The sequence below is a fragment of the Eutrigla gurnardus genome (assembly GCF_963514095.1).
Source record: "Eutrigla gurnardus genome assembly, chromosome: 14".
NCBI classification, from domain to species: Eukaryota; Metazoa; Chordata; class Actinopteri; order Perciformes; family Triglidae; genus Eutrigla; species Eutrigla gurnardus.
In genome coordinates, this window is record NC_139937.1 from 2,800,077 (window position 1) to 2,826,464 (window position 26,388).

The 26,388-nt window shown below is 44.3% G+C and overlaps 4 protein-coding genes across 11 annotated transcripts in view; 2 read left to right on the forward strand and 2 right to left on the reverse strand.

Annotated features, from left to right (window-relative positions):
* ttyh1 (tweety family member 1) overlaps nucleotides 1-6,752 on the reverse strand; it is a 21,703-nt gene extending 14,951 nt beyond the window's left edge. Inside the window, exons 1-4 of one of the 4 annotated variants that reach the window (XM_084027781.1) lie at nucleotides 6,687-6,752; nucleotides 5,917-6,061; nucleotides 2,478-2,643; nucleotides 753-982 (exon numbers count right to left, since the gene is read on the reverse strand). In XM_084027781.1, the coding sequence (XP_083883907.1) occupies nucleotides 753-982; nucleotides 2,478-2,612 (365 nt within the window). In that variant the 5' untranslated portion in view covers nucleotides 2,613-2,643; nucleotides 5,917-6,061; nucleotides 6,687-6,752. Of the gene's footprint in view, nucleotides 1-752; nucleotides 983-2,477; nucleotides 2,644-5,916; nucleotides 6,261-6,686 lie in introns of those variants that run through there. The other 3 variants (XM_084027780.1, XM_084027783.1, XM_084027782.1) reach the window with 3 other exon arrangements.
* A 770-nt stretch (nucleotides 6,753-7,522) lies between these two features.
* leng9 (leukocyte receptor cluster (LRC) member 9) lies at nucleotides 7,523-13,705 on the reverse strand. 3 transcript variants are annotated; one of them, XM_084027566.1, is made up of 8 exons: nucleotides 13,559-13,705; nucleotides 13,177-13,329; nucleotides 11,578-11,713; nucleotides 10,943-11,067; nucleotides 10,525-10,851; nucleotides 10,194-10,392; nucleotides 9,592-9,664; nucleotides 7,523-9,498 (listed from the first exon to the last, which is right to left on the reverse strand). In XM_084027566.1, the coding sequence occupies exons 2-8, from the start codon at nucleotides 13,319-13,321 to the stop codon at nucleotides 8,839-8,841; spliced, it is 1,665 nt and encodes a 554-aa protein (XP_083883692.1). In that variant the 5' UTR covers nucleotides 13,322-13,329; nucleotides 13,559-13,705; the 3' UTR covers nucleotides 7,523-8,838. The 3 variants fall into 3 exon arrangements, with proteins under 3 accessions (XP_083883692.1, XP_083883691.1, XP_083883690.1); XM_084027565.1 differs by lacking the exon at nucleotides 13,559-13,705 and having other exon boundaries at nucleotides 13,177-13,458; XM_084027564.1 differs by lacking the exon at nucleotides 13,559-13,705 and having other exon boundaries at nucleotides 11,578-11,671.
* Nucleotides 13,706-13,945: 240 nt separating this feature from the next.
* flcn (folliculin) lies at nucleotides 13,946-20,634 on the forward strand. Of its 2 annotated transcripts, none has more exons than XM_084027567.1 (12): nucleotides 13,946-14,101; nucleotides 14,266-14,472; nucleotides 14,662-14,820; nucleotides 14,931-15,152; nucleotides 15,244-15,410; nucleotides 15,511-15,602; nucleotides 16,446-16,609; nucleotides 17,276-17,389; nucleotides 19,036-19,159; nucleotides 19,288-19,413; nucleotides 19,827-19,929; nucleotides 20,006-20,634. In XM_084027567.1, exons 2-12 carry the CDS (start codon nucleotides 14,266-14,268, stop codon nucleotides 20,211-20,213), a joined length of 1,686 nt encoding a protein of 561 aa, XP_083883693.1. In that variant the 5' UTR covers nucleotides 13,946-14,101; the 3' UTR covers nucleotides 20,214-20,634. The 2 variants fall into 2 exon arrangements, with proteins under 2 accessions (XP_083883693.1, XP_083883694.1); XM_084027568.1 differs by having other exon boundaries at nucleotides 13,947-14,101; nucleotides 14,662-14,808.
* A 1,450-nt stretch (nucleotides 20,635-22,084) lies between these two features.
* Nucleotides 22,085-25,845, forward strand: LOC311024952 (uncharacterized protein). 2 transcript variants are annotated; one of them, XM_084027570.1, is made up of 5 exons: nucleotides 22,085-22,622; nucleotides 22,953-23,059; nucleotides 23,501-23,572; nucleotides 23,859-24,005; nucleotides 24,245-25,845. In XM_084027570.1, exons 1-5 carry the CDS (start codon nucleotides 22,610-22,612, stop codon nucleotides 24,638-24,640), a joined length of 735 nt encoding a protein of 244 aa, XP_083883696.1. In that variant the 5' UTR covers nucleotides 22,085-22,609; the 3' UTR covers nucleotides 24,641-25,845. The 2 variants fall into 2 exon arrangements, with proteins under 2 accessions (XP_083883696.1, XP_083883697.1); XM_084027571.1 differs by having other exon boundaries at nucleotides 22,086-22,622; nucleotides 23,501-23,567; nucleotides 23,857-24,005.
* The last annotated feature ends 543 nt before the right edge of the window (nucleotides 25,846-26,388 follow it).

Sequence of the window (26,388 nt, forward strand, 5' to 3'; positions counted from 1 at the left end):
CACACACACACACACACACACACACGTAACGTAACGTGACCATAGTCTGTCCCCCTTCTCTCCAGTCGTCGGTGACTGTATGAGAGGCTAACAGTCACATGACCACGGAGAGGACTGGACTTCAGTAAACATGGTGAGCTAGTTGAACATTTATGGGGATTTCTACAGCCAGCAGAAGATGACTTTAGCTCAGCAGAAAGCCTGTCTTTATGCTGAGCTAAGCCAACCCGTTCACTGGCTACGTGGGTGTAACTGCCCCACCAGAGGGGCCCGGCCCCTGGGCCTGGAGCCACTGGACTGAACTAGTTGAGACCTATAGTCTGTGGTTGAAAACTTTCTTCTAAAGTAGAAATACCACAATATGAAAATATGAAAGCCCTTTAAATCTGAATCTTTGGACTATCTGAAAAGTAATTATGGTATTGTTATTTATGTATTATATTATTATTATTACTACCGTTTGCTTTATATACAGACTGGGTTCTGAAAGCAATGGATCATATTTTATAAGCTTTGAAAAATCCTAATCTGTAAAGTAACTAAATAATACCTCATGTTTTGCTGATGTTACTAAAGTAAAAATGTAAATGCGGGACTTTGACTTGCACTGGAGTATATGTACAGTGGTGCACTGATACTTTTACTGAAGTCAAATATGGGAGTACTTCTTCCAATACGACTAAAAGGCCACTCGTATTGCCATAAAATAAAAGCTCTGTGGTTGATGATGTCATCTGAATGCTCCTTCTCACCAGCATAGTGTTACAGCCGCCACCGCCACCCACGTGACACAGCAGATGCCCCGCCCCTTCTTCCCGCTGTAACCGTGACCTGTGCTGGCGTCTTCATCCTCCTCCTCCTCCTCTGATCCCTCGCTCCGGTCACCACGGTGACAGCAGCAGTAGTGTATGAGGAAGGAGAGGACCACCAAGAGGGAGATGACGAGAGCGATGGCTGATAAACTAGACAAAACCAGCAAAGTCTGAGAAAAAGGAAGAGGAGGGGAAGAAAGGATCAGTCCGTTGATGTGAAAAATGGCACTTTATTTCCATTTTTTACGAGTGGAGAGGAGCGATTTGAATACCAACTCATCCTGTTCAATTCTGTAGCTCGTCATATATGCTTAATCCCGCCCCCATTAAGCAGCAGGAGATGGTGATTAGAATGTAAATAGTCTGCAGGACAATCAAGGATACAGACGCACACTGCATGCAAACATGCATTAACAAAGATGGAAACCTAATGCAATTTATTTGAGATGATTCTTGACTATTTATACTTATTTCAAAGGCTTTAACCCAGGAATCCCTGGATCTGCACCATAGTGAATATTAATGTCACTAAGCCATATCAGACTTTGCTTCTGATCAGGCTCCATGTCAGAGAGTCAACATTACTGAAATGCATTTTGCTCCAACACATATCTCCAGTATTATCCTTCATCCATCTGCCCGTCTGTCACTCCTACTTCCCTCTACTGTATCTCACCTCCTGCTATCTGAAGCCCCTCCTCATCGCTCCACCCCACCCACCCCTCTTTCCCCACGCTCTCCCTCGCTCCCACTCCCTTTCTCTCCCCCTCTTTCTTTCTATCCACACCACTGAATCTCTATTAATAATCTGTGACCTACTTAAATACATTCACTGCCACTCTCTCTCTCTCTCTCTCTCTCTCTCTCTCTCTCTCTCTCTCTCTCTCTCTCTCTCTCTCTCTCTCTCTCTCTCTCTCTCTCTCTCTCTCTCTCTCTCTCTCTCTCTCTCTCTCTCTGGCAGGTCTTCTGTTCAGCAACCTCCTCGCATTACTCATTCCCTCTCTCATTCTCTCTCTCGGAGCACTTTCAGTCCCTTTTGTCTTTCTGTTCTGCAGGATAATTTGCGTCCCCCCCCTCTTTGTACCGCTGAGAAGTCACAAACACGCACTGTGAGACACTACTAGCGGAGCGTTTTGTATGAGAGCCTGCTGGAGGAGAAAAAAAGGATGAAACCTTGCATTTTGCAGGCGAGGCTGCACAGTACTGAAACCTGCTAGAGGACCGTGGTGAATCTCATGCACTCCCTCTGAAACCAAATTGCAATAAAATATCTCCAAATGACATGCGCAGACGCAGAGGTGCTAGTTTGGAAGAGTGCCGCGCCATCTAAAGCAAGGTAGAAACCAAAAAAGGTCAGATATGAGCGAAGGGCCCCTTGGAGGAATCTAGTGCAATCTACTCAGGTCAATGATTTGGCATGAGATGGGTTTTTATTTTTAGGACCATTGGATGCCATCATAGCTCTGCAGAGCGCGGTTGCAATCAGGGATTTGTGGTGCAATTTAAAGCGTGATGTAGAGCAAATTGCCCATCATCTGTTAAGGGAGTGCAATATACCTGTAGAGTCATATCTACAAATGAAGAAATAAGGCTGCAGTTATTATGCAATGTGAGCCCCGATGGGACGGCTACAGTGGGCCGTGTGCTGTGGCAGGTGTCTGTTACCTGCTGGTACTCCCAGCTGTCGGGGACAAAGATGTTGTCCTTCATCTGCATGGCGAGGTCCAGCCGGGGGAGGGCGTGACACACTCTCACCCACAGTGAAGGGGTATAGCTGGGCACGGTTGTCATGGCAGCCATTTTCTACTGCCGCTGGTCTCCCTCGTCTACCCTGTGGGAGGGAAGGAGAGGAGGGTCAGAGCAAGCAGGATGCGAAGTGAAGAGCAGAGGAGAGGAGGGTAAGGAGGGGTGAAGGACTTCAGAGAGGTCACTCCAAGCTCTACAGTCACTGTCCCTCCTCCATCAGAGGAGTCGGGATCAAAGTGTCAGCCACAGTTAGATGAAATATGCTCCTGGGAGTGTTCTTCAGTTTGCTTCCATTGTATTCATCGATTAGCTACTAATCGTTACTATTTTAGTAACCGTTTAAGTCATTAAATCAAGGAAAACTATTGGCTGTGTAACAATTTCAATTTTCAAAGCTTCTTAAATTGAACATCTTTGGGTGTGGGAGTGATGGTTGGACAGAAAGACAATACTTCAAGATGTAATCTTGGGCTCTGGGAACTTTTTTTTTTGGACATTTCGTAACACAAACACTGAACCGATGAAAAGAAGAAAAAAAACAGATTAACAATGATAATGGTTCCTAGCAGCCAGAGGGCCTTGAACACATTACATGGCTATATATAACAAACGGACCCTTCTCTTAACCTTATGAAGGGTATCTGCTATAGGAGCAGCCTGGATTATATAGGGTATGTATGGGGTGAAGAAGTCTTCCTGGCAGAGCATATGCAGGAGAAGAACACTGTATACGGCACTGAGGACTGTTATACACAGCATGACATGTTTGACCGCATCATCAACCGATGCTTACTAAAGCCGGCCAAGGGGGTGAAAGTAGGGTAAATACAAAGGGCAAATCCGGTTAGTCAAAACATACACTGGAATCCTCATTACAATGAGGGAGGGGGGGGGGGGGGGGTGGGGGTACCGGCCGCACCGATTAAGAGACCGTCAGAGCTTTACTGTTGAAGATGGAGCGTTTTAAGAGGGGAACACTGAGAGAACCATTCACAACAACAGCACTGATGCTGAAACACAAACACTATACAGCTCAGCTCAATGCTGATAGTACAGACGGATACTATTCTTCATTTGACTCTAACAGGATCCAATAATGTCACATAGATTCTGAATGAAATGCTTTTATAATCTTTTCACGCATCTGTTATTTGTTCAATACAGCTTTCAATCAGCACAGTATTCTACACTGCTCCCCCATTGATTCCTGCATACTGTGCATGATACAAGTTTTCATATAACCATGTAGCACATTCAGCGTCAAGACAATTTCCCATTCATTTGGGGCATTTATGGCTCAAAACAAGTTCGCAGCTTGCCCACTGGCCAGACAGGGCTGCTGTAAGCCCATTACAATAAGCCTGTTCACCTTAATGGTTCCAGCAGCCCAACTGTCACAAATCAAATCATTGCCCAACTCTCCACTTGCCTTATTAAAATGGTGCCGAACATAATGGTTCACACGCCGCCAGAGCTGCATCCATCCGCCACACATCAGCAGCATAAACAGACTGTGTGCTGTTATGTTTATGCATTCCTTCACGAGCATTCATCATGAGTGAATTCATGAGGTGAGGTGCATTATAGGAGCAGGACTATGTGAGGTGCGTTTAGCAGACTCTGGAGACCATAAAAGCATTTTGAGAGGCATAATGAGCATGTGAGCGGATAATTCCACAATCAAAGGACAATCAGCCAACCTGTTGTGATGACCGCTACCAATGAAGCGGCTCGATAAAGAAGGGCATTTCCTGTGATGACAAACTGCCCTGATAATGATATTCATGGAGAGGCAAATAAGAGGTGAACTACACCACAAAAACCACATAAACCCCTTCATCATCAAACAAGTCAAGATAAAGGGATGTGAAGCGTGACAGCATCTGTCTCATTGTGATATCACTTCTGGCACTGAATTCAATCAAGATGGATGATCAGGTCAAAGTTCAGGTGGGATTCTCCTGTGACCCAGAATGCTATTGAGGCAACCCAATGAGGTGCTGATGGAGGTCCTCTGGAGCAGCAGTTACTCAGCAGTTGTCACAGATAGGAAGCGTCTAATTGATGTGATGTCTCCTGCCAGCTTGTTATCATGCCTGTTACCATTGCATAACTGAAGCCAAATAAATGTGATTTGGAGTTCAGTCGGCGGAGAGGAAAAGAAAGAGAGGGAGGGACGAGCAGCGAGATGGCGAAGAAAACCACAGACTCTCTCCCAACTGTGAGCTCTTAGAGGGGAAAAAGGAAACGGGGGGATAATTCTGTTGCGTTGAGTCTGCACGGAGCTCAGACGACACAGAATGAAATCACTTGCGTGATATGAGACTCCATGACGTCTGAATGTAAAGAAAAGGGCCATTTTGTGAGGCAGCTAATGAGAACAAGGCTGAGGCATCTCTGTCAGCTGAATTTAGGATCATCTTTAGCACGGGAAATTCATCCCCACCTCCGTCTTTCTGTGGCAACACAAGCCTCTTGAGCGGAAGATTTAATTAATGTGGTCCTTTTGCTGCTGAAATGATGCATGTTTCCAATTTGCCTCATAAAACCTTCATGATTCACAGTGCAGCTTGTTAACATCCTCTTAACAACAACCTTAATGACTGTAATTTATGAGAAAGCACCACAGATTCACGACACAGGAACACGAGCCGGGAGATAATGATGAACATCGTCATGAAGGGAGCAAAGTTAGTTGTATCTGCTGATGTGCAGCCACAGAAGAAGAGGAATATTCTCAATTAAAATTCCATTTTCACTCCACATGCATCGGTAGAATTAATGTTCAGCTCCGCAACAATGAACCTTCAAAGTGAGTGCAGCTGACCGAAGGTAAGTGAGTGCAGCTCATAGTCAGTAAGTCAGAGCGAATCAGCGCTTTGATGTGTGCAAGAGTCCAGCATGACAAGTTGATGGTGACAAAACGCTTCCACGCTGCTGACCCAACTGATGAACCAGTGCAGAACCAGAAACAGTGGATTATCTTGCAGATGAAATAAAAACAGTCCATAAAGCATTTAGAGGAAATAGGAGACCAATTAAACTATAACTGGGCGAACATGAATCGGATGCAATTGAACCATTGCAACATCTTCTTGTACAGATTCATCCAGTAGATGTGACATGAAATAAGAGAAGCATGAATCCATTTTGGCCATATGTTGTAATGCTTGCACGAACATCCATTCAGCATATTTCAAAAATAATGCATGCAATATTCTGTGATGTGGTGTGAATTTCTATCAAATTCCACGTGATTGATCTTATCCACTATATCAACAATTATGAAATAATCGACTGGAGAGAGAGAGAGCGAGACAGAGAGAGAGAGAGAGAGAGAGAGAGATCTGTCTCTTACCTCTGTCGATTGTGTTGGGAGGTTTCTCTCTCCTCCTCGTCCCTTCGCTTCACCGGTGTCCGTGAAATATTTACCCACTCAAAGGGGTAAACCGCCAGCCGTCAACGCTTGATGCTCTTGAAAAAACATCGTCCTGAAAAAACAGCTTGGAGACATGCCAAAAAATGTCAAAATGAGGGCAAAAGAAGGGGTCAAATATTTCTTGCAGGTATTGAAATATTAAATAGCCAATAATTGTATGGTTGTCTGGTGACAGTGGAGAGGTGCTTGTGTTGATGGATGGGAGAGGAGCTCTCAGTGAGAGCGATTGAGTGAGAGAGACAGAGAGAGAGGGAGAGGGAGAGAGAGAGTGAGTGAGAGAGAGAGAGAGAGAGAGAGAGAGAGGGTGCGAGAGAGTGAGTTAGAGAGAGACGGATTAAGATTGAGGAGACACCCCTAAGGGACCCTTTATTGTTGCATTGTAGCCCTTCGTAGCGTCGTAGCTTAACGCCCAAGCGACCCCACAAGACAGCAGCAACACGATATTGCCCAAAGATAATTAATCTGTTAACGGGGATTAGCGGGGTCTAACCCCTCACTCACTTCATACCGAGGCACACTTCTAACGCCAACCCCCACCAACCATCAACGCACACTCCCATGAACCTGACCAATCTCCGTCCAGACCACCACACTGAACCCTGACCAGATTACTGAGAGGAAGAGCCCAAAAACGCAGCCAACTGTGCGAGCCACATAACAGTACAAAAGATTTTAAATATTCCACTCACATGTTGGATGCAAAACAGGGAACTCCTGCCCATCACACCACTCTTAAGGCTGCGAGCGCTAATGTGAGGTAGAGATGCACATGGAATGAGAGTAGGAGAAGGGAACACATAGATGAATGTGGGGAGGGGGAGATGCAAGGGGAGGCAATATGAAATACTGGGGAGGGGGGGGGGGGGGGGAGTTGGTTCCCAGGGAGTGATGCTGAGAGAGAGAGGAGGTGGAGATGATGGTGTGAACAATGAATGGGGGGGGGGGGGGGGGGGGGGTGCAATGGATTTTTAGGCAAAACCAGCTTTCAGTGGAGGCTGCAGACCAGCATCAACACTGATTCAGTGACAAGGAGGCAAAGAGGAACATGAAAGAAGAGATGAGAGCATGCTGACGGAGATGGAGCTGTGGGCTGGATTTGACTGAGAAATGCAAATTGGAGATATAACGGTGGAGAAAAAAAAGTGTGGTGTTTGTCTGCCACTGGAGAAAGAGGGGCAGAAGCAGAGCGAGCAAAAAGGGAGGGGGCGGCGTTGGTTTTTCTGTGTCACTGAAAGAGTGTGGGGGAAGGGAGGCCGAGAGATAATGCGAGCGAGGGCGCAAACAGTGGAGTGCCAGAGAGCATACTCACTGACTCATATAGCCTATGTATAGTGTATGTACGTGTGTGTGTGTGTGTGTGTGTGTGTGTGTGTGTGTGTGTATGTGTGTGAAAGAAGACAGAAAATTATATTATGTATGCAAGAGTTGTTCAGGGAGCGTTAACGCAGCCTCCGTGTGTCTGTATGTTAAACCACAGCAGCAGCATCCAGGCCATCCATCACCGAGAAAATATCACCACTCAGGATTTAAAATAACCAATTCAATATTTAATGTCCTTCGCAATCTAGTGGTTATAATTCATTTGTAAAAGGCAAACAGAGTCATCGTTCTCTCGTAACACCATCCATACAATATTCATAGAAAACAGATAAATTGTGGGAATTATGAGCTGCGGAATGCAACGATCGTTAATGTGATCGCTGTGAGAAGGAGCCTTCGTGGCAGGTGCATATGTCCTGTCTGCGTGGTCGGAAAACAGTAAAGACAAAGTGAAGGGAGAAGTTGGCCCAGAATACCTTATTTGGTCCACCAGCTAATAAATGGAGAAAAACAATTACATTCTACTTGAGGCATTTTTAATGTTTAAGGAAAGCAGGGATCCAGCTCTGCATCCGGTGTGTTTACAGACTCGAAGCTGATTAAAAATCCTTTTCTACTACATCCATGTCTCCTCGGTGGCCTGAAGGCAGAATGCATCTAGAGCAGGTGATGTTTCCTCTTTCAGGATTCATACTGGGGATTCCATTTTGACTTAAGCTTCGACGAGAATAATTATAATATGAAGAACAATAATGTTTTTAAAAATCCAACACAATATCCTGAAGTCCTGAAGGGGAAGTCTTCAAATCGCCTCTTATCAAAGTAAAGCAACATTTCCTTACAGTAGTTTTACAGTAGTAGCAGTGTGCGTGCTGGTTCTGGTTAGAATAGCTTTCTAGATTAGATTTCTACTTTTTTAAATTTTATTGGGCAATTGTGGGTGTAATAATGTATTTTTACTTTCAATGAACTACAGCTAATAAATGCCAAGTGAAAAAAATCATTGCATTATAACATGAAAAACATCAGACATCAAGTACACCTCTGTCCATCTGTTTCTAGTGTTTCTACTCTTCTGTTCAGGCAGGCCAAGTGAACATCTGTGCTTTAAGCAAGTTCTCAATGTATTCTATCAGCTTGCATTATAAAGTCACTGTTCTATTATTCTGTGCAGACATTCATTTGTCATCTTGCAATATCATTAGGGTATATAACGTAGGCCAATAACACATTAAAATCTTTTTTAAATCATATTATAATTTAAGTGGAGTTGTACCATTGTAACCTTTTAAATAAAGTTTAGTATAAATGATCAAATGCATTTGCTGTTGTCAGTTTAATTTAACTCCCTTTAGGCCTTTCTATAAAAATGTCTTTAAAAGAGCATCTTATCTGAATTAGATTAATATCTTAAAAACGTAAAACACAGACATGAGATTTGATAAGACCACATGGCTCAAGCAAATCTCGGGTATTGCACTTATATTACCATAAATGTGTGTGTGCGGGTCCACTGTTCGATCACCGAAGAGTTACTGTGCGCACGGTCTCATAAAAGCCGTCCACTGTGGAAGTGCCCATTGCACAAAGGTGTAAGGTGTTAATTGGCAGACGACCAAAATTTAAACCCTTGCCCACCTTTAAGTCCCCCACCCTTTCAAAGATCCTGTCTCCCTCCCTGTCCTCTACCTTGGCCAGAGTCAGGTGGTAGCGTGGGTTGTAGGAACTCTTGTGGAGCCAGCCCTCGTTCCTGTAGGCCTCCTGCAGGCCGCTGTTGAGCTGCTGGAGGCGGAGCTGAGGCTGGGGGCTCAGGTAGAGCACCCTCCCATTGAAATGCTTCAGCTTCACAGGGAAGGTCAGAGACACCGGCGGGTTGCGATCCAGATGTGCAAACTGTCGGAGGATCTCCCCAGCAGCGGCTACCTCAGCCGGGCCGGACAAATTCAGGAGGCACATGGTGACGTGAAGCCTGGGGGCGGTCTGCCAGTGGGACGCACAGGAGGGCAGAAGGGAGGTGATCTCCTCCTGCAGCTGCTGGAAACACGACAGGATAGCCGGAGTGTTGGCCCTGAAGGTGATGAAGTGCGTGGGTTGTTTTTTAGCAGGGCGACCGCCACACTTCTCTCTCTGTTCCAGAGGTGCTGATGGATTCTTGCTCATGTTCAGGGCTGCGAGATAGCTCTGTGTATAATAGAGGTGAGACTCACTTTGTTAGAAATGAACTGTTATAGTGGAACAAAGAAGGTATTTCAGGGTAAATTAAGCCAAACCCACCAAAGCATCGCCATCGTCCTCCCAGCTTTCTCTGCATTCTGCCAAATTCTCTTCCTCGCTGGAATCCTTAGGTCTGCAATCAAAGTGAGTAAAATGACTCAGGAGCAAGGATGCAGCTTGCAAGATTGCTTTTCGATTTTCTTTTACGATTTCCTAAATGTAAAATGGTACGTCTTACGGACACAGTGACTTAAAAACAATCATCCCACGTTCTAATCTTGTGTTACGGTGCTCGGTTATCTGTTTTTACATCCCAAATATATGTAAAGAATAATAATAATGTTGAGTATTTTAATATCAAAAGGTGATGGCATATTCACTAAGCCACACACACACATGCAAAGTGTTTGCCTGTTTGATTGTCCCACAGGTGGGAAGTGATCCAACCAGTCAATATCTCATATAAATATAAATGACAGCAGATTAGTTTTCTGTTGAACCAATCAACTATCCATTCTATTCTGTAAACAGCTGACTCTGAGTCAGCCTTTTGCATTGCACAAACAGGCTGAGAACATGAAGACAGTAAAAATGCTGTTTTGTTGTGTTCGTGAGTTATCTGGTGTCCGTTAAAAGCCAAAGGGTGAACTTGAATTCCAGACCTCACTGCAGCCTCCTCCGTAACACATGATCCTCCTGATTCCTCTTGTTCCTCTGTTGCGTCGGGGCTGTGAGTTTCTATCACACTCTGGTTCTCTTTCTCCAGATGTGTGTTCCCAGGATGAGTCCACGCCTCTTCTCTCTCTTCCTGCTCTTCTGTTGTTTCAAGGCAGTCTCGTTGTTGCTCCTCTGTGTTAATCTCTTGTGAAACAAATAGTTACGTTTGGTCAACAAGGACTCTGTAGAGTAGTTTTGGCTTTTGTCGAGTTTGTGTGTCAGCTTGTGTTTGGTCATATGTAAGGTGGGGGTTAGCAATGAAGGGTTCACTCTTACCCTCTACTTCCTCCTCCCCTCCAAAGGGGGGAGCCAGAGATTGACCGGTGGAACCAAACACCCTGTCAGTCCGGCTGTGGCGGTCCCAGACGCGGAGCCCTCTGTAGGTAAAGTACTGGATCCTGTGTCTCGGCAGGGCCAGCTCGAAAGTGTAATCACAATCACAGGGGTCGGTGTCCCAGTTGAAGTCATTGAACGGACGCTCCAGCACACCGAGGAAGCGATCCACATACCCCACTACAAACTCTGATCCGTCCACCGATGGGTCCCACAGGATCCGAGAGATGACATCATCTGCTGTGCGCATGCGAGGCTTTTTGTTCACCTCTGTGAGAGAGTTACATATAAATAAAAATTTGCAATAGTTGTGTCATTAAAAGTGGCCCCATGATGTCATTATCAGATGACGTGGTATTACCTTTGGTCTCGTAATTTGGTTTTGTTACTTTGTTGACTTTTGCCTTGTGTTTTTCCGTCTTTTCTCCTTCCTGTTTGTCATCCATGTCAGGTGATTCAGCCCCCGCATCATCTAGCGATGGGTTACTAAGACAAGAGACAGCAAAGGTCAGAATACGAATGTGAAACATGACGGATGGGGGGGAAATGCTCTTAGTCGTTATTTCCACTTGATACAGATTAACATAGCTGAACTTTGAGCAACACCCATATTTAGTCATGGCTAAGAATCAGTGTCTGGTGTGTATCATGAGCATTGATCGACTAAGAGATAACAAAACAGGAATTAGCATTAAGGCAGCCAACTATGTAATGCTTGCCATTGTGTTGCAATGATTTCAACCTCTTCATTGTTTATTTAAAAAAAATTCTGAAGAATTATCTGTAGTCATGTGAAGCTTAATAATATGTGGTTAAAAGGACAGGAACACTTTTTCCCCTCTCAAGTCTGTCTTAAAACACATAGCTTGGTGCTATGATAATGTACACAACCATGTAGTGCTACTTTAATTGAACTTAACGTTATAATTGTTATGTCATGGATCTAACTAAAATAACTGCTGGTGAGTTTGCTGAACAAGGTAAAAGTGAGCAGACCTGTGAGAGAATCGACATCTGTGGCCAAAATGACACTTTCCCATCAGGAAGAACTGGCACACGTTGACTCCATCCTCGTTCCGTTCAGCTGACTCTGTCAATGATAAAGCACCAGAGAGAAAGACGGAGTGAAGCACTGGGGGGAAGCAAGAGGGACAAACGTGTAATAAGACTGTAATGAGAGCCTGTGATGAATGTGAGCGGCCTCGCAATATGGACTCACCATTCAAATCAAATTAAAGAAACACAGCAATCAAAATAGAAAAGAAGATCTGATTGGCCAAAGTGGCCGGGTGTAACACCAGCAGTCTCATCTTGGTCCGTGTGATTAAACGCTCTGGGATGCTTGCCAATAAGGCATAGATAATACGAGTCAGGAAGAGAGAGGAGAGAAGTACACAGAAGAGTTCAGATGACCGGTTTATAGCTGTTTCCACCTTTAATAGCGCAATTTCTCACATAAGAGTGTTGGCTGTTCACTCAAGCCAATAAAATGGATAAATGAAATAATAGTACACAGTATTATTTGACAGTCATACTTTGATCTAGAAATGGGCTGTCCGTTTCTGCTGTATGTGTTTTCCAATTATGGTTGAGTCGTGTCTCTTATATAAGCCTCCATGTTGCCAGATATCACATAGTTAAATGTACAGACCTCAGGAAATATGATCCCCAGTCACCTGTCCTTAAATGTTCTTCTTAAATCTAGATCTAGATTCCTTCTGATTCGGATCTGAAGCAGCTCTGACATTACAATTAAGGAATAAATAAGTGATTAAACTGTCAGTGGAAAAAGATGATGTGTATAACACTATACACTTCCTGTCCAATATGCTATAACTCATGCGACAGGTGGCAGTGACTTGCCCTGTTCGATTCAAATGTCAGCCAAGTAGTTGGGCCAGTTGCCTGTAAACTAAAACACATACCACACACCCTGCAGTGCTATTTCCAGATAGGAGAACTGAATGTGACTCACACCCAAAATCCTTTAATTATTAGCTGAGATATCTTCCATCCCACTGAGATAGCACCGACGCCCACATGTTGCCCAGGTCACAGGAGAACACGACCACATGAGTGGTCTTCCAGACATAAGGAGATTAGATCCAGACTGGAAGTGACTGAGTAAAATAATAACCAAGAAATTATTTTTCTTGGAACGTTAGTAATACAAATAAGGGAAGAGATTCAGAGTGTTGAACCGGATTTTGAGATCAGAGCTAATACTGACTGTTCTTGACTCACTTCCTGATCCCCTGACTTATTCCCAGCAGGGGTGCCCAGCAGGATGAAATTAAAATGTTGGCTGTCATTGCTAAGCCCTGCTAAAGGTATTCATCGCCGCCTTTCTGTTTATGCTCCAGCCACATGATGTCATTATTACCAACTTACCAGAAATCAAACTGTCCAGAGTAACACAGAAATGTATCACAGAGGGGGGGATTCAACAGGGTGGACCACTTTGATTTGGTAATATGAGTTTCTAACAAGTCTCTTCCATATCTGATACAATATATGGACTTATCATCACTATATAATGTATCAAAAGAAGACCTATTTGACGCCCACTAAACAGTTACTGTGTATGAGACTTACCTGCTGTGGCTTTTAGGGTGTCTTTGCCACAGCCGGGGTCTGCGGGGACCCCTGCCCCTGGAATGGGTGTGTCTGTCAAGTGGGTCCCGTCTTGTCTCTGGTCCTCTGGTGGAACCGAGGGCACTCCTGCTCCGTCCGACGCCATGCTTAAACCTGCCATTCAACAAGCAGCGTTACCTCAAAGACACAAACGTGTTTGCTTCTGACAAAATCAAGCCAGCCACTCCTAAAACTGAAATGTGGAGATCTCAACAACTAGACCAATGCGGAAGTGGTTTCTTAGCGATGAGAACACGTTCGAAAATAACCGTCATATTAAGATGATACATATTCAAAACAAACGTCTTTAAAAATCACCTGGAAATTGTTTTACATTACTAACCGAAAGAGCACTCGATTCTGTCTCTTTATGGCCCTTTGACCCCGAGTTTGTTATGTCGCATGGTACCATGGGTAATGTGGTTCTTATGTGTTTCCGTCGAGAAACGCCTCCGTGGAGACGTTCTACGAAGCCTGATGTTCGTAAATAGATGAGACGTTTGCAGACTTTATTCCCGCTTTAAAAAATAATCTCGACATTTTCGACTCGACGGTTAAAATTGCGACGAAACTGGCGCCGTTTACCGCCATGCGTCATCGTGGCTCGCGCGCGTGACTCTGCGTCATGTGACAGGATCTGTTGTCAGCTCGCAGCTGCACAGAGGAGAAAACACAGCAAGAAAAGTGTAGGCAAACTAAATCCGAGACGCTGAGAATCATGGATTCTTAAAAGCGACTAAATCCAGAACTGAGTTTGTTTCTTTTCACTATTTTAATATGCGATGTTTTTCTATAACGGCTTTTTGTTTCGTTGTGACCAATGAACGTCCCTTTGTGGAGCAGCATTGAGCACCACTAATGTGTTGAACTTTGCTCTGTGCTGAAGGTAAGACGATCTGCTGTTATCAGCTGTAATGACCATGTCTTAACCCTAGTCTAACGAGTGATCGGTGACGATCAGAAACAAACGTGTTGTGAATTGCTTATTAACGCTCACGTCAAACATAGTCCGCAACCATAAACAAGAACAACGTGTTTCCTCCCTTTCAGATGAATGCTCTGGTCGCCCTCTGTCATTTCTGCGAGCTCCATGGCCCCCGGACGTTGTTCTGCACCGAAGCACTGCACCCTCCATCCCCGTCCCCTTCAGCCCAGACAGGCGCCACGGTGCCCGGGGACAGGGATGGTGACCGCGAAGGCGAAGGGCTGACCATGAGGGCCAACAGCTCGGCCACACAGAGAGGAGAAATGTGCGAGGTGTGTGCGGAGGCCAGAATGTCCACTCACCATGAGCTCACCAGAAACGTGCCTTCCTTTCCACCATCCCACCCTTCTCTCTCTACCTGTCTCCTACATTCTGACATTCGAGCTATGCCATGGCATGTAGGTGAGTCCATGGTCCCGTCACCTATCTCAGTGCTCACTTTCTCCTTCTTCCTACCTCAGGGATGTCGATCTCTTCCTGCATCTCACCCGGGGTTTATGAGCATCGACGATGAAACGGGCATACGCTTCCTGAGCCACCAGCATCCCAGACAGCCGCAGCTGTTCAGCGTGGTCCGCCAGGCCTGTGTACGCAGCCTCAGCTGTGAGGTAAACAGTGATGTACGTCTGCATGTATGTATGTGTGTGTGAGTCACACATCTGATACACTAAGTTGACTTCTCTCGCCACATATACTTCTACCTATTTTCTCTCCGTCTGTGTTTTATCAGGTGTGTCCTGGCCGCGAAGGACCAATTTTCTTCGGAGACGAGCAACACGGTTTTGTGTTCTCGCACACCTTCTTCATCAAGGACAGCCTGGCCAGGGGCTTCCAGCGCTGGTACAGTATCGTCATGGTAGCAATGGACAGGATCTACCTCATCAACTCCTGGCCTTTCCTATTACGGCACCTTAGACTCACTATTCAGAGCCTGCAAAGCACAGCCCTCAAGGTCAGTTTACTCCATATAATATGAAGACTTATCCTGCAGGTGTATATAACTATTAGGACACCTAATACTATGGCTCTGTTCTCTCCATCAGGTGTTTGACAATGAACAAGGAGTTTGTCCCCAGCGAGCAGTGAGGATGAACAGTGTCTTCTCGCCTGCGGTTTTCCCACACCAAAGGAGTGGCAACGCAGCCCGATCACTCACGTCTCTTACCCAGCATCCCAACCTGTGGGCCAGCCTGCACTCTTCCTTTAGCTGGTACGTCCAAAGACTGCCGGCCCCACTGTGGGTTACACGCTGATGTCTGTAAAGGCTCACTTTGACATGTGGATTCAGGTTTTTTTTACATCGTCTCCAGGCTGCTGAAGGCGTGTGGCTGCCGTCTGACTGAGAAGCTGCTGGAGGGAGCACCCACGGAGGACACACTAGTGCTCATAGAGAGGCAGACAGGTAGTCACATTGTCCATGTTTACACTTTTTGTAGTATCCTTTCTTACATATGTTCAAGCCTGTAAGAGCTGCTGATGATAAATACGTCCAGTGACATAAAACGTATGACATAAAGGAAGATAATTTACTTCTGCAATGTCTCAACTTGTCTTGCCTTCCAGTCAAGGTTCGGCCTCTTGCTGATGAGATCACCAGATGTCATGTGCTTTGCACAGTGTGGCACGGTTTAATCATCTGTCTTAATATTCTCCTGGGAAAGTGTGATTCATTGGGTCAGTCAGTGCAGAGACAGTGCAGAGGTTAATCACTGCCATTGTACTCGAGAACACTGCTGTTCCAGAAAGTACACAATTATTAGTCAAGATTTAGAAAGTGATTAAAAGATTTACAGAGATATTTCCGAGTCCAGCACCGCTCTTAGCTTGTGGAATTTTAATACCCTGTCCTGCTTTTTTTATTAATATGCTACATATACTTCAAAATCACAGTTACCTAGCAAGTGTGAATGAATCCACATGAATCCTTTTTTACTTTTCTTTCTTCGCCCCTGATGAAACAGCTTCACCTACCCTGATACGGCGGGGGATGCTGTCTCATTTTGTGCTGGCTATTCTTATTACTGGAAGTGAAATTATTCATAGATAGTAGCTGAGATTGTACAAGGCTGATTTCAGTCTGGAAGAAGTGAAGCATCGCATGTACGTTACAGTCTATATATGGAGTGTGACATATAACCAGCCCTTTGTAAAAAGAAATCCTGTGGAATTTCCCGGCCTGGGAAAATGGCTTAAAAACATTTGGTCACCGCAGTTTCTGTTTTCATGTCATCCCTGTTTCCAAAAGAGCAAGAGGAAGAAATGAGCTGCTGGGAGGGAGCAGAAGGAGGCGGTTCTACGTCACAGCGGCACCAATCAGAAAGCGAGCTGGGCCTGGACTTCCTGTGTGCTGGTGCAAAATTTAATGAATTGCCTGGCCCAAAATTTAGGTCCCTGAGGCATTTAAGACAGGTAAACGTATCTACTTTTTGTTGTGATGAAAAAATGGAAAAAAAGGAGATGAAATCTGAATTGTATTGTTTACTCAACTGTTGACCCCAATAAACACAGTTAATGGATAAACCAATTTAAAAAAAGAAGAAAGTAATCCCTCTCAAGCATCGCGTATGACACACTAAAAGTATGTGACGATGTCTGTAACTGCTAGAGACTCTGTTTTTATCTGATGTTGCTGCAATTGGGACACTACTCGGTGTCAGCAAAGAGCATTTGGAGACCATGTGGGGGCGTAACCCCAAGCCAATCAGTAGGATGTGACTCCCAGGTCAAACACCGCTGCTCTGTCCCTCTGCATACGGAGGCTTACAGACCTCACAGGCCCGATGCAGGCTCAGAGAGAGCAGGCAGGCCGCAGCAGGATGAAGCGTGGCTTCAGCTGCTTTATTCAAAATCCAGCACCTTCCCACAGGTTTTTGTAAGGAGGAGTGAAAGTGTTTGTCTTTTAGAATGTAACCGCCATGAAACAAACCGCTGTCTCTCTCTCTCTTTCCCCCGCCCGCTCGCTCAATAACTCACTAGAACTAAAGTGTTAATACTGCGATTACAAACATCTACATACTAGACATTTTTGACGTATCAGTGAGCTGCTTTTACTTTGCAGTCTGATTTGTTCTGCAGGTTCTCGGGGCTGCTGAGTTTCGTCAGCTGGTGTGGCACGTGCTCATGGGAAATCAGGTCATCTGGAGAGGCGCAGACCCCGGTCTCATCCAGTCAGCTTTCACAGTGCTCAAGGTAGTTCCCTTCACTGCTGCGTCCCCCTCCGCCTCGCAAGGAGAGCTGGTGTTATTATGTTTGGGTAAATAACAATTAGGAAAACTGACAAAATGTTGAATACAGTTTAGTTTATCACAGTTATAAGTGTCATTTTGATCTAAGCTTATTGTTATCTTTCAGTTTAATGCAGTTAAGGGTTAAAGTTCATTTACATTTAGGGCAATTAGCAGATGCCTTTGTCCAAAGTGACTTACAATAAGTATATTTAGTACTTGTGAAATATTAAAGTACTTGTGAACATCCATGAATTATCCTTATCCGCTCATGTTCAGGTTCATGGAGTCAAACAACCATTCACACTCACATTAACACCTACAGGCAATTCAGTCTGGTGAAATATGATGAATAAAAATGATTAATATGTCCTCACGTAACCAGATTTGATGTGATATGAACTGATTGGATTGGGTTTCAGTTATTTCTCCACAAAGATATTTTGTGCATTAGTTTGCTTTCTCTCCAGCTATCAATTATCTGCTGAAGACGTTATTATTTAAGCTGCCATTGAATGCCTTCAGATCGTCTTTGCCTGTACACGCTTCCCCGACATTTCTGTGCAGAAACACAAACAAGACGGAACATGTAACTGTTTTCAGATTGTTGTTTCTTTTTACTGTGGAGAGAGATTTGAGTGTAGTTGATTTTACTTCTTGATCACTTTGAATGTATTTTTTAGTCATTGTGACTTACAATTACAGTGTTGGATGCATGTTTAATGATACTTTTCAGGCCTTTTTCACAGCAGACATTTTGACTTGTCATTGTTGGAAAAAAATCACAGGTTACATTAACGATGGCAGAGGTTCAGGTGTCCCAGAAAACCAGGACAGGGTGACGTTGAGGCAGCACAAGCGATGCAGGACCCCCGGAAATGAAGCAGCTAAATGGAACTCAGCTATCATTCATTTAGTTATTTACACCTGTGCTTTTCCTACGAACCATCTGAGGAGCCGTCATCGGAAATGTTGCTTTTTAAAAATACTTAACAGGTGATTGGATGAGCCATCTGTCGATCAAAGCGAGTCGAGAGAGGAACATGGAGCATGGAGGAAAATGTTCTTTGCTCTTCTTTGAATAAAGAAATACTCAGCGACGTTGTTAGGCCTATTTGAAGCTGGAGCTCCCCTAAATAATTCCAAAGCCCCCCAAATAATTTGGCTTTTTATTTGTTTTCTTCTTTATGTCTTTATTTCCAGAATAATCTACTAGTACTGATGGAAGGGTATACATAGAGTTTTAAGACATCATAGTCTGTAGAAAGAACATACTTCTTCACTGGTTGTTGTGTGGTTCTAATACAGCACTAAAAAGATACAAGTGCAAAGATTTTGTATGCTTCTCCTGGGGGCTAAGCCCCCCTTCTTTAAATCCTAGTGACGTCCCTGGCTGATGCTATCACAACATCTTCGTCATTATTTAGAACAAATGGTCGCCACACACACACCTGCAGCAGCTCCTGACAGGACGCTGATTGGTCCGTGCTCTGGCTTCCCGGACACAAACGCATTACAGCCAGAATAAATGAGTGGATGAGCATCGCCATTAACATGCTTTCTGAAAAATCCGTGATTCTAATCTGAATCTCTGTCCTCATCTCCCATCAGTCTTTGCTCCCAGTGGGCTGCGTGCGTTCTGTGCCGTACAGCGCTCAGTATGAGGAGGCCTACAAATGCAACTTCCTGGGTCTCAGCCCGGACGTGCCCATACCAACACACGTCAGCTCCTCAGGTACAACAGCATCTGTGGACTCGCACCCTGATAGATCATTGAATTAAACGTTAAAAAAAGAAGCTGTAGGCCTTTTATTAGCAGGTCATCGTGTGTTGATTGTACTTTTCCTTTTGTTTGTCCGGTAGAGTTCTCAGTGCTGCTGGATGTCAGTTCAGAGAGAAGATGTCAGATGTCAGCAGAGGGTGAAGACGATATCTCCTCGTGTTATCAGTTCACCATCAGCAGTGCCAACACACAGCCCACAGACAGGGGTGAGCACGCTCACTGTACCATTGCTGCTGTATCTTTGCTAACGCTGCGGTGACTTACAGAATACATTTCAATGAATCGGTGAAACTCATTTTTTTTAGTCATCATTTGGATCTAAAGCTGCTTAAACAAAACAGTGTTGGGCTATGTGGGTCAGATTTCTTCTTCATCGACGTCAGAACAGAAGTAAATGTGAAACTAGTGAATCTGTTCAGACATGTCCTCCAGGATCTGGATAAACATCAAAATCTTTCTAGCAGCTTTCATTCAAAACGGCTCTGTCAACAAGTTTTGGAGATAAGACGAGACACGGACAAAAGGAGCCGCGAACACGTGAAGGCCAACATTCAAAGGTGTATTAAAGAGTAATGATCATGTGATGACCTGTCAAACAATCTTTCCCCTCCTTCTCCAGGTCCCACGTTACTGAACAAGCTGGAGGTGGCCCTGTCGAATGAGAACCTGTCTGTGGATGTCGTGTCTCACTGCCTGTTGTGTCTGAAGGAAGAGTGGATGAAGTGAGTCAAACTCAAGCACTCTTGTAGAAGAGCTGGATGTCAGTGAGATCCTCATGGCCGACTCTCTCTCTTTCAGTAAAGTCAAAGTGCTGTTCAAGTTCTCCAAAGTGGACGGGCGAGGGAGGGAGGACACCCAGAAGGTTCTGGCCCTCCTTGGTGCCACAGGGGCAGGCGAGGAGGACAACGTCAGGCTGCTCAAGTTCTGGATGACTGGACTCAGCAAAACCTACAAGAGCCATTTAATGACGGCCGTCCGAGGAGGGGAGAGGAGCCCCAGCCAGTGAGGAGGAGGAGGAGGAGGAGGAGGAGGAGGAGGAGGAGGAGGAGGAGGGGGGAAATAAAGGGACCTTCAAAGAGGGGAATTCTAATGAAAGGAAAGTGAAAGCAAGAATCCTTTCATGTCACTTTTGTAAACTGAGGTACTTTTAGGAGAGGAATGTAAATAGATGAAAGGAGCGCTCTGGCTCATCCATGATTGTTATTTTTAAGTCATGAGCAATCTACTGTTTCTATCTGTGATTATAATCCTGCACAGATTAACCCATTTGGTTAGTTTAGATTAGATTGAGGGATTTTGTTGTTGTCAAAAGGGAATTATTGTATAAGACCTCTTCCTACTAATGTTTAACTTATTACAAATGGACTTTGCACTTTGTTTACCCTTTTTCTGCCGTTTTAAAATGGAATAAATGAACATGAATGTCACTCTGATTTACCTTCTATTTTAATTCCACACTTGGCTCCATCTTGTGGTGAACTGGAGGAATAAAGGGGAGTGAGTTGGAGGAGGAGAGCAGTGTATCTCTGCCAGCTCCCACTTACTTGTTTGAGTGGCTGTCAGCCAACAAGCCTGTGAGTGGTGTAAGACAACACTTTTAAGGTTTTCTGGTGTCCTGAAATGTACAAAGCGGTTGCATAACACTGCCTCGCTCCATTATGGCCGACCACATCGGCAGGACTTTGGATTTTTAATGAGCTAGTCCTGTACTGATCCACTAAACAGCTGAGTTTTTATACCACAGTTATTTGAGCCTGTCGCTTTGCTGAAGCTTGCAGACTTCAGTCAATAAAATTCAGCAACATGCGGCTTTGTTTAAATTGTGGGGGTGGGGGCTGCTTTTTCTTTACCCACACCTATGCAGTGATAGGATAAAAAAAGTTATTCAAACTAATATTATCGTCCATATTCAAAGGAAAAGTGAAGTTGTCGATATTTCGAGTGCACTACTGTGTCCTCACAGTTTTACCTTGTTGTTATTCAATTCTCTCAAATCTGGATTTAATTTTGCAAGTTTCACTAAAAGCAGCACAAAAATACTTTTCTGCTGCCTCACTCGTTAGTTGCATATTGACTTCCCTCAATATGAAACCAGCAACGTATGAAACAGGAGGACTGCACAATGGTGGGTTATTTATAGGCGTCATTAAAACACATGGTATATGTGAGGAGCTTTTGGGTTGATGATGCCTCTGGGAGTGTTAATCTCTATTTCCTTTCCCCGCCAACAGAGATGGGACTTTGGGAAACTGTGGTTTCTTTTGGCTCGTTTTCAACAACAACAAAAAAGGACAGAAGAACAATTCCTCTTTCACATGAAGAAACAACATTTTACTTCCTTCCTTTTATTGGTAATCAACCCTCTGCTGACATCTCACAGAACACCAAAATAACACGATGCCTCACACCACCTGAGGGGACAGAGCAACACGTTGCAGACAACACGATGACATAGACGTCACATTCACACCAGCCGCTCCTGTGGGATCCATTTGAACAGAAATGACGATGCATGAAATGACTTGCAATTTATGGTGATGCACTGTCGCAATCCTGTTTTTCAAGGGGAAATGATTTTTGATTTCTATATTAAAAAAACAACATGATGATTAAATAGGATAGTATTACGCACTGGGTGGAATAAAGACCAGGGGATCCACAGGCGCAGTGGTGTGGGGGAGAGTTCAAATGAAAAACATACGCTCCAACTGCATGACTAAGCTTCCTTGGGCCTGGTTTGGAGGGGGAGGATGGGGGGGGGGGGGGGTGTCAGGGAATGTGGGGAGCAGGGGGGGAGGGGGCTGGGTCAGTCAATAGTGAGGTAAAACGTGTGGCGGTGGGAGGGGCCGAGACTTAAAGGGAGCAGACTAGCAATCCAGCAGAGCACTTTCACTTTGAGCGCAGTGAGGACACAGATTGGCCAGAGGGAGATAGAGAAGAGGAGGCCACTGGCTCTGCCGCTTTATCCATTAACCAGTTTTTGAGGGAGAGGAGTGATTCGTGTTCAGGAAGATTCTAGGTCAGTAGTGAGAGAGAGAGAAAGAGAGAGAGAGAAAGAAAGAGAAACATAGTAAAAAAGCAAACAAAAGCTTTCAGAAAGGGAAAAGGCTGCAGCCACTCAGGATTAAGTGGGAAAATCCAAAGTGAGAGCAGGATGGCGTGAGAGGATAAACGAGGCATTTATCGGAAAGCACCAAAAGGAGTCAAAAGGAAGGAATGTATCAGGGATGTCAACAAGAGGACTTGAATAGCAAACGGTGAAGGAAAAGACACTGCAGTCAAAGACCTCAACCACAGGAGAGGAAACTTGGTCTTTCAGAGACTCACAGAGAAACCCGTCTGCAGAGTGATTGCTGTCAACAAGGGAAATGGAGAAGTGTCCATTCTTAGAAAGATAAAAGGATGTCACTGCCAGGTGAGAAACCAGAATTAAGTGCATGTTAGTGCTTTCTGCAGACTTTCTTTTCGACGTCTGTAGAGAAATAGTGGACCTTGAGCTGGTTGTGATACAGTCACGTCAAATCGCTGAATCGAAAACCACTGTGTCACTTCAATTGCGATAGCATTTCCGGTGTTCTTTATTCAATTTGTGCTTTTGAAACAACTTGCTTTTGTGAAGAAATGGCTAATTGAGGCAGGAAATGATGTCATGCAGTTTGAACAAGCAACAAAAAACCACAGAAAGTTTCCAGCAATTATATGAATGTGTTTCTGTCTCTCTTCTTCTCACTCATGCCTCTCACAGTTTTGCTGTTGCTATCACTCTTGACTGTCGGATGTGGTGGATGTGACTTTGACTGGGAAGGTGTGAAAAACATTAAAACAACTATCGACTCCAATCCAACTGGATTTGTAAGTTATAGAAGTTTGACTTTGTTTATGATGTGTTCTTCTGAGGTTTCAGGAGTGTCCTCTCTATGTTCTCTATTAACTACCCTTGAAATAATAATATCACGTGTATTGACCGTGTTCAGTCAGTTAGTTATTAAAAAGGGGAGGCTCTCTCTCCAATGAATGACAATATTCAGCTCAGCCTTGTTAGCAGATAACTTTACAGGTTATCTGATAACAGATGGTGTTTACGAGATGTGTTGCCCAAAAAAGTAAAGAGAAAGTGTGTAGTTTCCCCTCGCTGGTTAGTTGTGTTGTTTTCTACATCAATATATCGCTCCTGTCTACTTATTGTTATAGATCAGTATTGTAATCATATTTATCATAATTACCATACATGCTTACTTAGTTATTCCTCTCTGTGTGTCTTATCTTTGTCTCTGTCTTTGTTTTCCCTTCCAGCGGACAGTATTTCCTAAAGATTACTATGTAGTGCATCGCTACACCAAAAACATGCTCTGTGACACTGATCCGGTGAGTTGTTTATTAGATCGGAGGTGGGAGAGATAGGAAGTGGGGTTTGGTGTGCAATAAACGAGCCGTACATCTTGCAGGCGTTCAGTTTTGGTTTCTTTAACGAGGTAATCTAGCTTTGTCTTCAGGCCTCCTAAAAGCTCAGCTGAGCCACAGGATTGTTGCACCAGTGTCGTAGCCTCGAGTCTTGTAATAGAGCAACTGATGTGGTTCCTGCTGTGAGTTGTCACACGTGGTTTTTTTGCACACTAACCTTGAGGTGGTTGTGTTGCCCCCCTCCCTGCAGTGTTGTGTGTTCCCTGCTGCAGTGGTCCTCCTGGAGTCCTGGCATGTGCTTCTCGGAAACCTCTGGGATGAGCACCTGAATCACTCCTTAATCCTCGACCTGAAGCAGACACTGGATAAAATTATCAGAAAGAACAAAAATACGGAGGTAAAGTTTATGTTGAATACATCTCACCACAATGCCTCGCTCAACACGTTTTTACTTTCTTTGTTCCTTTTAAAGAACGTTTACATTTAAAATACATCCACTAAATGCAAAGAAGGACAGAAATATCATTTGAAGTGTGATTTACTGCATTTGTATTTAAATGTTTGTTTCATATTTATGACATGAATCATGTGGTCTGGGGATGGTGTGACTATGTGTCCCTTGTTTGCTTGTCTCAGAGGTTCCAGGAGGAGACGGACCTGACCCAGTTCTCCACCTTATCTTCCTCTCCTGAAGAACTCCTCAAGCTAACGTCACAACTTCTCACTCGATGGCTGGAGGTCGGCTGCTTACCTTCGATCGAGACCTGCATCCTGCCCACGTTCCCGCCCCCCGCGGAGAGGAAGGACTACGGCCCGTCGAGGGCCAGACTCTTGACGACGCGAGCTATCGGCAGCGAGGAGGAGGAGGAGGTGGAGGAGGAAGAAGAGGAGGAGGAGGAGGAGGAGGAGCAGCCCGACCAGAGGATAGACATGACACAGACACAGTTCAGCGGCGCTCCTCCGTCCCTCTCATATTCCGCTTCCGTCTGGAGCCCCTTGCTGTTCAGACTCTACTGGTGGTTGTTGCCATAGTTACCGAAAAGGATCTACTTTTTCTTTTTTTTAGTGATGCACACAAAATGCAAGACATTTCCTGGCACTGAATGTTTGTTTTTCTTCCATGTGTGTGTTTTCATGCAGCAAGCTTTGTTAATATAAAGTGCACCGGTTGCATTTGATGTCCAAAGTCAGCTCCCGTCGCCGTGCACCAGCGATCTGTAGCAGTGACGTCACAGATCGAAACGTATAGCCATCCTGTCCAGAGCGAGCACGAGCTCCAGCTAGCTATGCTAACCAGAGATACATGCTGAGCAAGCCAATGTCTATCGATGTGGAATTCATCACTGTTTACAATGAATGTTATGTAAATGTTGTTGTTACCGTCTACGGCCGTTTATTTTTGTACATAACTGTAAATTAAAGACATTTAGATAAATATACTTTGCTAGTTTTTGATATAATATCCCAAGGGTCGTAAGCTATATTTATTGTGGTCTTTGCTGTTTGTCTTCAGTGATGGAAAGTAACCAAGTACATTTAATGAAGTACATTGTAATTTTGAGGTACTTGTAGCCTACATACTGGAGTATTTCTGCTTGATGCTACTTTATACTGCACTACATTTCAGAGGGAAATACATGACATGTCTCTGACTTACCTTACAGATATGAGGCATTGGTTTAAATGATACTACCCAACAGTTAATTAAGTCATTAAAATGAGCTGCACCAATTACAACGATAAAATGTTGACATATTCATGCATTAACAACACACTTTCTGCAATATATACTTTTACTTTTGATACTTTAATATATTTTGCAAATGCCATTTGTATACTTTTACTTCAGTGTAACTTTGAATACAGAACTTTTATTGTAACAGCGTATATTTACATTGTGGGATTCTTTTTTTTTTTTCCAGAAGTAAAAGATCTGTGTGTCAGCAAGAGCGTGACTGAGATCGTTGTGGTTTTGTCCATTCTGGTTCCTGGGATGAGATTTTGTTTATGATTTTTACATTCCAGCAACGTGACACAGACTGTTTGTGTTAAGAGTCCGCATCCGTGTGAGCTCAACCATTGAAAGACTCATTCCCAGTGTGCAAACCTATATGTTTTTGCTCTGTTAAAAACACTGAGATGAGTTGCAGGTGAGGGAGGAATGCACTCTGGTTCCAACAGGACTCAAGAGATGTTCTGACTTCTGTCAGGATTTACAATAAAAAACCTCCACCATTCAGTGCTCGCACTTGCCCCTGCTTGTACACACCCACGCACACCATGTGCACCGCTGTCCTCACAGGATCCTCCTTGTTTCATAAGCCTTCAAATGCAGAGGTATGTGGCATCGGCCACTGCCGAAACAGACTTCTGGCTCGTGTACCAAGTTTTTCGTTGACCTTTTTTATTTTTTCCTTTTTCTTCCCATTTAATTTTTGCCAGAATTTGGAAGAATAGGACAAATGTAATACAACACGAATGCAGATTACAGAGAGTTACATCATCAGCGTGCTAGAAGACAAACTTTTCGGGACAAATGAGTGAAATGTTATTCTTCTTGGGAGTGTGTAGAGCAAATATACTATCAGGCCTAACTGTTACTGGCAAAGTAGGTTACTTTAGAAGAAGTACTGGAAGTACGCAGACTGTGAGGTGGCTGACAGATGAATTGTTTCCCCATCAGTAATGTAATGTTGGGGCTAAGGACCCCGGTGTCAGTACAGGCTGTGCAGCTGCAGGCCGTGCACATGTTGCATTAGCCTCCTTGAGAATCCAGCATG